At 40.2% G+C, this 12,980-nt stretch overlaps 1 protein-coding gene across 5 annotated transcripts in view; it reads right to left on the reverse strand.

The window, feature by feature from the left end:
* Nucleotides 1-12,980, reverse strand: part of LOC139759554 (glycine receptor subunit alpha-2-like) — a 269,976-nt gene that overhangs the window by 167,886 nt on the left and 89,110 nt on the right. For all 5 annotated transcript variants that reach the window (XM_071681818.1, XM_071681820.1, XM_071681819.1 and 2 more), the window contains one exon: nt 11,037-11,122. In XM_071681818.1, the coding sequence (XP_071537919.1) occupies nt 11,037-11,122 (86 nt within the window). The remainder of the gene's footprint in view (nt 1-11,036; nt 11,123-12,980) is intronic.

A 12,980-nucleotide genomic window follows, 5' to 3' on the forward strand; every position in this document is an offset into this window, starting at 1 on the left:
ATTCTCATGCCAAATGGATGAAAAATATGATAACGGAAGATATGAAGCCGTCATCTCTGGCTAATTATGATGATGATTCCCTCGAGCAAAGACAAGATGAAGGTCGTAATCAAAATGAAATCTTCAAGAGAGGATATCATATGGTAAAAAAAAAAGATTATAGCATTTACGACAATGAATTCTTAATGAAATTCATATCATTCAAAGAGATGAATAAAAAAAATCATGAAATGGAATCAAAACAGTACGATGCTTTCTCTGTCGATCTCAATCAATTCTTCCATGCACTTTGGTTTTATTCTTTAAGATAGTGCAGTAGACCTTAGGACTTTATGTCATCATAGCTTACCTCAACCTTCACGTAACCCACTCGCTTCAATACGACCTCAAACGTAGCTTTAACAGCACCTCTGCGATTTCCATGGGAGCAGTACATATCCTCGCAATCCGTATGAATATAAAGATGTTCAGATGAGAACCGTTATTAGAGAGTTTACAACATAACTACAAAAAAAGGTGGACATACAATGATTTATATGAAAGGATAAAAGTGTAGATAAGGATATCTTGCAGGTGTGGAAAATCTAAAAGAACGTACGACATTTAGGATCAACGGTGATAAAGGAAATTGTCAGGTCTTTCTATATCAACCAAGAGGGAAATGTTATGGAATTAATGCACAGACCGGTAATGCACCCAGAGTTTAATATCGCCTGGATCATGAATCAGTTAAGACCACGACCCCAGCACCATTCACACACGTATGCCTATGTACACATTTTTCTTTTCTTTCGCACGTATTTCCAGTTAAAACATTTTTCAGCAAAACAAATGAAACACACACACACACACACACACATCCAGCATAAGCTAGGATGTGTGTGTATAAAGTTAGGGCACTATACACTACATGTGCAAGGGGACAAGTGTAGAACTCTCTCTCTTTGTAACAGACAAACACACACACACACACACACACACACACACACACACACACACACACGCGCGCGCGCGCGCACGCACACTAGTTCTGAAGCACCTCATCCAAGAACACGATCCAGTAAAGTCTGCAACTTTCAAGAGACGAAGAATTCAAGAGACCCTTAAATGTTAAGTATGCCTGCACTTCCAGTGTCAATGAACGTGGCGAGTATCTCAAAACATCCATGATAATGTAAAAACAAAAAACAATGAATGATAAATCTGGTATACAGAATAGCCGAACGGCAAAACACGATTCCGACATGAGGCACATGTTCTACTTTAAAGACAGATCCAAACCTTCCTGATCATGAGATACGCGGGAGACTCCAGCCAGGAAAGACAAAGAGATTATAGAACAATGCAAAGAGGTGACAGGAAACGATGCCTCCAACAATCTGGAAACTGCAGGTTAAATATTTTACTTTCAGAAAGCAGCGGATGTAGAGATTACGAAGTATGTAAACTGGACAAAAAAAGATAAAGAGAAAAACAAGTACAACGAGGCATATGGGTTTTCTGCAGCACAAAGTCTCGACTGTAACCCAGAGATGACGTGATCAAGGAACAATAATGCCTTTTATGTATAGCTAAAAAGTGGGAAGTCGCAGCCGGTCGTGGAAGTATACCAAACATGATCTAGCACCACCATCAGCCGGGCTCATATTGGAACGCTACCAATATCACAGCCTTTCTGTACCCCCGCACAATTTGGAAACTCGAATCCAATCACTAACAGTGACAGAGGACGTAGGGTTTCGTGTGATGGGTCATGCGCGCTGGCACAGATATCCACAACAGAGCAATGGAGCCAGGCACAGAGGGTCAGCGATAAAGACTGGATGATATCCTTGTTACCTAATGTAAAAGTTCTTGTAGACATTTGCCTATAACGGAGGGTTATCGTGCTGGTTATCACATATTCGGAGACGAAAAGCAGCAGAACCGTGGCCCTTAAATGAAACTCAGACTATCCTAGTTTTAACAAGACAAATTCAGTTAAGCAAAAGAGCTTCCATGATATTGAGACACCGTCGTGGGATGCACATGCCAGTTGTGACGATGTCAACACAATGTTTACTCATAAATCACCACGAGATCTTTGTTCATCCTGTTCCTGTATTTGTCACACACGTTCTCCCTCTGAAAACAGCTCTGTCGAAATTCAACTTACAGGACGCTTACGTAACCTCTTGTAAATATTGAAACACGACTAGACCACATTCTGTTTTCCTACATGCCAGAAAAACATAGTGGAACTATACAAAACTTTTTTCTGCATATCTCTCATGTCTTGGCACTATACAAAACTTTTTTCTGCATATCTCTCATGTCTTGGCTATTTCCACACGGGATAAGGACCGTCAAAACCCTTTTATGAGAGACAGCGCCGATATACAAGTCCCTCCAAATGCCTTACGTCAGAGTGAAAAAAACTTGAGTGAAGACCATACTCTATTACCCTTTTGTAAGCTCAATCCAAGTGAAGTCAATTTATGAAACCGAAATCAGATGGAATAAAAAACGCGAAACTACAAACACAGTGACAAAGAAAATGCGTAAAGAGTGTCAGACATATGCTTTCTATACCACAAGCCAACCACAACAGAGCTTCTTGATAACTCAGCTCAAACTAATCCCACTTTTTTCTGGACGTAAATGTGATATTTGCTTGATGCACAGAGTAAAGCAACAAAGAATATGTATACAGTACATGTAAGAAAAATCCTATCGCACTTGCATATTTGCAACCACCTCTGCGTGTCACATACACACACACCTGGCCTAGCTGGGGTATATGCATAATAGAGTAAGTACATAGCATAAGGTTAACAGACTGAGCAAAACATATGTAATACTCTCTCCCCGCAAACTCTCAAAAAGTAATCACACACACACATGCATTTTGAGCACTATTATAAACATTATTCAGAGACCCCTATACGTCGAACATGGCGGGAGCTTTACGAGATGTCAGTTTCTGGAAAAGCAAAATACATATTCTCCGCTTTACCATCGAATGAAAATGGATTAATGGTCTTCAACTTGTGCATAGGATTTGTAATTTGATGATTCATTAAACTAAATTCCTGAACTTGCATAAAACTTCTTCATTCATACTCACCAATAATCGTGGTTTAGAAAGACGTTGTGTCCTGAAAACGTCGATTCCAGGAAGCGTTCACAAGAGCATGTTTTAATAAATTGCCTCGAAAAATTTCGTAAATTTAGATCATTGAAAAAAAGCAGTATATTCAATAACGTTTTATTAAGAATCACAGTGGAAGTAACTCCATTATCAAACTTTTCCATTTTGTTTTTAATAATGGCAAAGAGAGGTTCCCAAGGAAACTGAACAATTCTTTACATTAGAGTGATGTGGGTTAGGCAAGAGGGAGATGAAATTAGGTACTTAAGAAAAAACTTACTCCAACAAACTCCATAAATACCTTTCGTTTAAGTGCCCAACCTCAGTGGAAGAACAGGGTATACGTTCTTTTAGCAAATGTTCAAAATAAAACATCCAGAGTTGTCTCTATGCGAGTTTATAGCATTTGGATTAAAGATTTCATTTTGATTTCCTCTAAGTAAATTGTCTTAGCAGTATCATTCATTTATACATGCCTAGGATATTGGTATCATTATTGCTATCATTAATGCTATCGTCATGACTATTTACATTATCATTAACAATCATTACCATCATCATTGTTTTTATGATTATCGTTACTTCTATTGTTATTACTACAGTTATTGAATCATGCTTTTATTTCCTCCAGAAGAATGAGCTACCAAACTGTGATTAGACACATCTACAGGTTTTCCTTTTTCGTCAGCCGAGATGGCACGGGCAACTGAAGGCCTTAATCAAGATCATCTCATAATATATATATATATATATATATATATATATATATATATATATATATATATATATATATATATATATCCCAGCGTGGGACAGTTGCCCAATTCATCAACCATTCTTGAGAGGAGGATGAACATCTGGGATGACTTTGGACCGACTACCGCGACCAGGATTCGAACCTACGCAAGCTCGATCCTGGGAGCCCCATGAATACATCTTCAGTTTTCAAGGGGACGTGAAGCTGCCAGGCGGCGGCTTAGGTCTCCTTCACGTCAATACTTTTCGACGACAAGAAGGTAAGTCATGGCGAATTTGTTGGTTTGGTAAGAGCAAGAATGATGATGCAGGAAAGGAAGAGAGCGAGAAATAGATAGAGACTAACAAGACAGTGGGTAGACAGACGGACAGGCAAGCAGAGAAGCTGTGAAGATAAGAAGGTTGATACATCAAAGGGGGGTGGGGGAGGAGAGAGAGAGAGAGAGAGAGAGAGAGAGAGAGAGAGATTTTGTGTCGATGCTTTGAGGAGTAGTGAAGTGAGAATAGGAAATGTTGGCTAGTAGGCTACGTGTTATGGGCAAAAGGTTCAGTATGGTGAAAGGAGGGCGAGAAAAAAAGATGCGAGAAATTGGAGGAAGAGGAGGCAACATGATGTGGGCTGAGGGGAAACTGAAGTGAGGGGAGGGAATATGAGACAGAGAATGAGAGAACTGATGACGTAGAGAACGAGGGAGCTGTAGGGTGGCGAGCTGAAAGTGAAGGAAAGGAGAGAATGAGAGAGATGGTATGATGAAGGTTGTTCAGGGAGATGGGGATAATGGCCTCGGGGAACGTTGGATCAAGTGAAGGATATATTGCGTGAAAAAGTGAAGGAAGAAAATCGAACACTAAATCCCAATTTCTTCCACGTGTCAAACAGGTGTGCATATATTGCCTTAACAAATTTTAGTGCCACTTGCACGAGTGATTTGAATGGCATCTTTGAATCTGATTCTCCAAGACAACTAGACTTAACACACTCGTAGAATATCAAGCAAGTATATCATATATCTATCAATATGACGTAAACACGTAAACTCCCAATATTAAGAAATTTACGTCAAAAACTTCACTTCCCTAAATGATCGTCGAGAACCTCTAGTTAAAAGTCCCCTTTTGAGCTGGGAGGCCGACCTCCTCCCCAATAACCTCCTCCTCTCTCGTAACTTGTAGCACTCCAGCGAGAGAACCTCGGCACTTTCAGGTTGTCTCTTACCTCACATTAAAGCCTGTATTTACTCCCTCTTCCCTTGAGCTGGCGACCTGATGATACACTATCTCTTCCCAGACGCTCACTTGCCACGTGTCTAAATGAGACAGTGCTAAATGAGCTCATTGAAGCCAGTATATTAAAGCTTAGCGACAAGAGAGTTTCATTATATAGCTCTGAAGTAGTTAGGTTTAATCATGATTAAACCCCAACAGGGGAGAGAGAAATACGGACAGACAGACAGACTGAGACAAAGACCGACTAATAGATAGGCAAAAGGACAAGCATCAGTACCACCGTCGTCTTTGTGTAATGGCATTCCTGTTTGATGAACTGCAGAACAGTCCATGATGAGGGAGGAAAAAGGCAAAGGGAAAAAAATACCCATTCTCCGTTCGTCCTTGACCATGACCGCTGCAACTCTGCGCTACATAACCCGAGCTCGCACACGATATATGAGAACAGTTTCTTTCTCACTAGAAGTAACGGAATAGGAACCTGCAATACGTATGGTTCATGCTGGTGGGCGAAACAAGGAAACAATCAGGTGGGCCGAGACAGAAGATGGAAATGGAGATCGTTCTCAATCAAGCTGTCCCTGAGCCAGGAGTGAAAGCTTGTATACCAAAAGTTTAAAGATCAGACCCTAAAGGATGTCTTACAAGGATAAACAAAGAGTATGAAGATAATGCAAAGGGACTCCCGAGAGGGATCCTCCTAGTACCAGAGGAGGATGGGGAAAATCACTGCGAGTAAGACGAGGATGTACCCATTGGTGTGCAAGGGGTGGGAGCTGGTGGAGGGACTGTAGCTCTGACCTTCGTGACAAAATGATTTATAGTTGTCAGAGGTCTCCATGACAACATCGGTGATCATACAAACTACGAATTTTCCCTCCTGTCCTGCGCATATCTAGCCATAGAGCAGACATCGTCTCTTGTCCACCCGTGTTCTCCACAAAGAGTCACGACGTGAATATGTGGACCTTCATGACCGAGATGTTGATAACCACGATTCAAGAATAGAGCTCATCTAAACAGAATCGGGCCCACGAATCTCGAAAACCTACTTCATCTGAAATGTACTTCATCGTCTTCATTGTCCAGTTATGAAAGCAGTGGCTGGGGTGTATGGAAAAGGCCTGATGGTCTATGTCGAGTATATTTGTAAGGATAGTAGGTAGGAGCAGCGCATTCACAGACAGATCTAATCATCATGATGGCAACATAATCATATAAGCAACGCAATGTCTGGCATGGGTGTTGTAATAGTCTTATGCCAGTCTCTCATAAGCATGTTATATTCAGTCTAGGAGCATATGTGTGAGGCTTGTGTGCCTACCTGTCCATCTTTCATTTGTTTGTTCTAGATTATCAGCCACTTATTGCTAAAAATCCGTACGTCAATAAATGCCTGAGCTCATCGCCGGGAATATCAGCAGTTTGTGTGATGATTTCCATAATTTCCCAAGAAATTTTTTTCCCCCCTTGGTAAACGAGTTACTTCCACAAGAGGTTCCCGGGGAAAGCCATTTCCTCTAGGTGGAGACCTCCTTACTGCTACTCAGTGATGGAGACGGCAAAACTTAAATCGATGTGTCAATTTACGTCAAACTATGTTAGTTTCTTTTGGACGTCTTTTCGACCCTCTGGGAGATGATGTTCTTAGAAAAATATTTCTTCTCTGGTAATCCAAGTTCTTTGGAAAAAGGAATTGTCAACGTTTCATCTAACACACACACACATATATATATATATATATATATATATATATATATATATACACTCTTCGTGATATTACTAATGTATAAACATACATGATATTGTTCTTATTATGATTCCTTGGCACTTTCATCAGCATCATAGTAAAAGAAATGCTGTAAACGAAAAGAATAACACACTCGCATTACATTTTTTCATGCAAAATGTCGCTACTGAAAATGTTAGAAATGATAATGAAAGTGAGAGAAGAATATCCGGGGTATTCACGGATTCGAGAATATAACGTTATATATATATATATATATATATATATATATATATATATATATATATATATACATATATATATATATATATATATATACATATATATATATATATATATATATATATATATATATATATATAATATATATACATATATACATCATACATACAACGAAAATCCTATTTTCTTCCTCACTGGAAAATGTATTCATACCGGAACAAACTCACTAACTTAATGCTAACACTCATAACTTTTCCCCCTAACTAAAAGCAAACATTAGAACTAGATCGTTGGTTTCACATAAACTGTTCACAAACAAGCAATCAAATTTCTTTCTTTTTTTTTAAATCACCCAATTAAAAGTGAAACTAGCTACTGCCACTGAGCCCTGTGGCTCTGGTCAACTCAAAGAGGCCCGTGGTGGTGCCACGAGCAGAGTGCCAGAGGCAGTTCAAGGGGTCACGGAAAGCTGGTCTCACAGAGCAGCGTTATTTCCCGCGAGTTAAGGGATATTGCCAGTCAATCTCACGAAGTTAATAACCCAAGCGGGGGAGGACAGAGGACAGGGGGAGAGAGAGAGAAAGAAAGAGAGGAAGTGCAAGAGTGTTTTGAGAGGGAGTGCATGAGAGAAATATAAGAAGGGACAGAGGTAAACGAAGCTGATGCAGGAGAAAAGAAGATGAAAAAGCATACGTTACAAACCGGTAACGTATGATATACAACAAAGGATATTTGGAACAGAACAACAGTGCCTAGAACAGAGCAACAGTGTCTGGAAATAGAACAAACATACTTTGAATAGAACGACAGAGCTTAGTATAGAACAACCGTGCCTGGAACAGAATAACCGTGCCTGGAATAGAGCAAAACGATCCTTACTTTAGAACATCAGTGCCTAGCATGGACCAACGGTGCATGGCGTGACGAAACGGTGCCTAGTGGCAACAGAAGTTGGCGCAGCGCGGGTTGTGGCATGTCTTGGCTGGGAGGCTGTGGTCTTTATCAGCGACACCGTAATGTATGCTTCCTGTCCCACCGTACTCTGCATCTGGGCCAGGCGCTTTCTCTTCTTCCAGTGGTAAAACTTCGCTGTTTGGGTGCGCTGCTCCGTTCCACTTGCAGAAAGTAATTTTTTGCACAAGACTCCATTAAAGTCTCTCTCTCTCTCTCTCTCTCTCTCTCTCTCTCTCTCTCTCTCTCTCTCTCTCTCTCTCTTCATTCTTAATCTTACTTTTTCCTCCCTTTAATCTTCGTTTTCTCATCTCCTTAATATTCTTTTTATCTCCCTGGGTCGAAGAGCGTGAGACCAACATACTAATTCAGTTCGATAATTCAAGTATAATAACCAGTACCTATTGATTGGGTTTAGCCGAGAACAGTACGATGCTTTTCTTTATAACCTTTGTCTAGATAAATGATCTAAGGCAGACTTGAGCTAAGTGATCAAGACTAGTCTATGCGACCAAATATTGCCTTCAAAATAGATTAGAAAACAAAAGACAGACAGGCACAGTTAAGGTGACTAAAAAACTTTAAAGGATTTATGGATTACGGTGACCAGATGAAAAATAGATTTGTCTACTTGACCAAAGGAACATAAGCAGCCAACAGAGTTAGAGTCAGCATAGCCAAACTTTTCAGGCGAGGATCCTTAAGCAACTGCCGTCACAGCTGGCCATGTAAAGTTAAGGAAGACAAAAGAAGACTACTTAAGTTACCAACTGTTAAGTCTCGTGGCACTTGTGTACATGGGGGGGGGGGGGTGATGTGTCAGACCGCACCGGACTCTCAGCTTTAAGATGCAGGACGGAGGACAATAGAGGCAGAAGCCCTGGAAGATGGCGAGTCACTGGGGTGAGAGAGAAACTTATGTAGGTACCTTCTTGTTAGGGGGTGTTGTGAGGAGGAGTTTATTTGGGTGCCCTCTTGCCAAAGGGTGAGAAGGCGGTAGATGTAGGTGTCTTCTTGCTAAGAGGGTGAGGAAGAATTTATGTAGGTACCTCCTTGCTCGGGGATGAGGAGAGACTTTAGTGGATACCCTCATCCTGAAGAGTGATGAGGGATTTATGGTGGGGTATTCCCTTGCCATTGGGTGAGGATAGATATATGTGGGTTAACCTCTAGTTAAGGAGAGGAAACTTGAACAATTGGGATTGAAGCGTAGGCATAAGACTTCGCTGGTTCAGTAGGAACCTTTGCAAGTCAAGTCGGGTGACTCGGTTCGAATAAGTCAAGAGCGAGTCGGAAACCTGACGGAGGGTGAATCACAAAGGTGAAAAACAAACAAACAAAAGACTAAAAATAGGATAGAAACCCTCGCCAGTCGAGCCACAAGAATTTGGGATCAAGACAGACGCATAGGATTTCTCGTATGGTGAATCTATAGATGAAAATCTTCGGAAGTTGGGTAGTAATAGGAAGGAGTGGTTGAGGGAGGGAGATAGGTATCCTATCAGAGGCTTCCCGGTTGAGGATCGAGGAGGAGGAGACCCATGTATCATCTCGAGTACACTCAAGGACGTGGTCACCACTACGAATTGATTGAAACGATAGGAGAAGTACCCTTAACGCATGCCATGACTGTCCTATAGTTTCTAGTATCTCAAAATTCAATGTCGTAATTACTTATAGTTTAGTATACTCTTTATTGTAACAAGTCCTAACTGTGTAATCCGACCAAAAAACAATAAGTTAGCTTATCTTGCTCGCTTTTAGGATTACCTTGGGGGGGCGATCACAGAACATGAAGACGATGCATATACCTTGGAAGACAACCTTCCAAAAATCGATGGAAGCTAAAAGCAGGTAAGGGTATATGTATCAGTACCTACCATTATTCGCTAGTAGCTGCATGCTTAGACACAACACCAACAGATGAAAGATGGGGGAAAACCAACGAGATGAAACGATACAAATGAAAATATAGTCATATACATTGCAACACGAGAGAACCATTTTCTGTTAGAAAAACAGATCGAGATGAACGTCTTAAGAGGCCACATAATTCGTTCTGATCGACAACTCGACAGCCAGAGGTATTTAGCCGCCCAGAAAGACCCTCACTCACATAACAGACAATAAGACCGAGTCTTACACGAGAAAAATCGTCCCATTCTGTCATACTCCATTATATCTTCGCTACTTCAAACGTTCCAGGGAAACAGAAGGATGAGGCTTAGCATTTTCAAATTCTTTTCCCAATACTTTAACGTCAGACTTAAGATTCCAAAGAGAAATATAGCCAAGCCACAACTACGGAGGAGAAACAATGAATATTTTTCCAAATTCTCATTCGCCCGAAATAATAATGGAAGCTTTCTTTGTCATACACTACGGCAAATTAGAAATTGTTTTTCACATCGCGGTCCGTAATAACATTGGCACTCTCTCTCTCTCTCTCTCTCTCTCTCTCTCTCTCTCTCTCTCTCTCTCTCTCTCTCTCTCTCTATGTCCAGAACAAATAGGACTGTTCACTGTATTTCACCACATACAGCCGCCATCTCTAATCTGCTGCTATGTCCCTAATCCCACATCCTTATGAAGAGGCGAGAAGTCTACCCATCGCTGTGCCCGAGGATACAGCGCAGTGCTACAGATATGGAAGATGATGCACGTAGATACAACATACTGGTTAGGCCAATTTTGACAAGCCTGATGCTTAAGTGGATGATGTGCTTAGGGTGCACTCAGGAGCATTTACAATCATACTAATATATAACTGGCACACTTTGTAGCACTCTCAGCGATTCGGACAATTACTTAAGTGAACTAACAATCACTCGGGTGCTCCCTACCACTCGAGTAATCACTCAAGCGGTTGTTACAATTAGAAAAACCCTTTCAGCCACTACCGAAATCACCTAGTTAACTATTACAGTCAAGACCAATTAGTGATACACCATTGAAAGGGGGAACTTTATCATTCAGTCAGGTAGGATATCTTGTACTTACTGAGATGGTTGGTGGGCGTCGCTCTCCGATCATAGTTCTTGAGGAGGCTGTCCAAAATGGCCAGGTTGTTGACTTTACCACACTCTCTGAAACAAAAAGATTTTTTCTCTTAACCCCATTGCGAAGAAAGATGGAGTAAAAAATAACGTAAGGTCCTGTAGGATACAGATTTTATCTACCGTCTCCCTCCGCATTTAGCAGTCCTCGATCCTGTTTACATCTAGTTTGACAGAACCGGGGGAAAGCAGATTTTGACCTTCATTAACGCTGGTAAAGCGTAAACACCAGGGTGGAAGATAGATACAGCTTTTACTAGTCCTGTTATTAGACACACTTATGACAACGCTCGAAGGGGCGTTTGTTTCTTCAGCATTATCTGAAAGAAAACTCAGTGTTTAAAGCCATTCAAAATATCCTTTCAGACGCTATCTTGGAAACAGCAGACTTTAAAGACACCAAAAAAGAGATCTTTACAATTCGAAAATTCCTGTAGGCCAGACTATGGTCTGTTTTGTGTATGGTCAACCTCCACAATCATGGTCTTTAAGCTTATACTTGTGTGAAGGGAACGTAAATCGTCATTTCTATTGAATAACATTACGTATCCCTCAATCCCCTGGGTAATGATTAATTAGAACATTTGTCGACCATTTGCGATTGCATTCGAAACATTAGAGAAGAGTTTGTAAAGCCAAATTCAAAATTTCTCTTCTTCCCTCCTCTTATTTTTCATGATCTGCTCGCGATTCAGGGCAAAGTTTTCAGATACACATTGATACTATCAAGACACCTGTTTGAATTAGACCGTATACAATAAGCATGCGCTAAGTATACACTACAACCAAACGTACATTGCGAGATCTCTAGCGAATGATACGTGTTATATGGTTAATAGAAAGGCAACTCTTTTTTTAAGGTGAGGTAGGAAGAGGTTTGAATAAGATTACAGATCGCTACGTTTGGCAATGAAATGCGGGAACGTCCCACAGCTACAAGAGCGCGCATAGGCACATAAAAGGTACTGAAGCACTATAAAAGATTGGTCCCTCTCCTCCATCTGTATTTAGTGGGATTTTTCTCGGTATTGTGGGCAGGTAATCCCTGCACATTTTGAAACGCTCGGTTCCCAATAACAACGCTCCAGGCATTTTCCTAATGACTGTCAGTTTGTTTGGCTTTTTTCCAATCGAAGTAGTTGCTGTTCCCTTCTATAATAAAAAATCTAAAAATTTCTGAATATCTTTTTTTTGATTCCGGTTAAAAACATGAAATATTTAGCAAATGTTATTTTCCGCATCTAAACATTTTCACTCCGAATCAAATCTATACAATATTCACCAAGCAAAATGAAGATAGAGAATTTTCAGTATATATTTGATTAGAGACATTAATGGATTTAGCATTCAATCTTATAGTTTGCTATCTAAATAACGGCAACATAGTTTAATATATATATATATATATATATATATATATATATATATATATATATATATATATATATATATATATGAGGTTTCCTGCAAAACGGCAAACATACAGTGCCTTAAATAAGAAAAGCAATTCGCAAAGATATCACAATACACTCGTTTGAAAAAAAAATTCTCTTTGGGTTTACTATACCGTTCAAGCAGTTACAAATCAACATTCAAGCTTGTGTATGTGTGTAATTACCTATTTGTACTAATTTTCTATTTACCTATTCCATATTTGTACAGTACACGGAAAGGAATATGTATTCGTGGGGCCATATTACCGCACAGCTTTTTGAATTATGTATGCTGTCCACATTAACCTCATCCTCTTTCGGTTCATCGTGCATATATGTGTGCTCATGAATTGGAAGTGTTGTATACAAGCGAGTCTGTGGTAGGGTGTCTTGTGTAATCAAATGCATCAAAATGGGAATCATTTTGATTGTAAAAAAGATGAAGCATTCGAGCC

Source organism: Panulirus ornatus, chromosome 33, assembly GCF_036320965.1.
Source record: "Panulirus ornatus isolate Po-2019 chromosome 33, ASM3632096v1, whole genome shotgun sequence".
Lineage (NCBI taxonomy): Eukaryota > Metazoa > Arthropoda > Malacostraca > Decapoda > Palinuridae > Panulirus > Panulirus ornatus.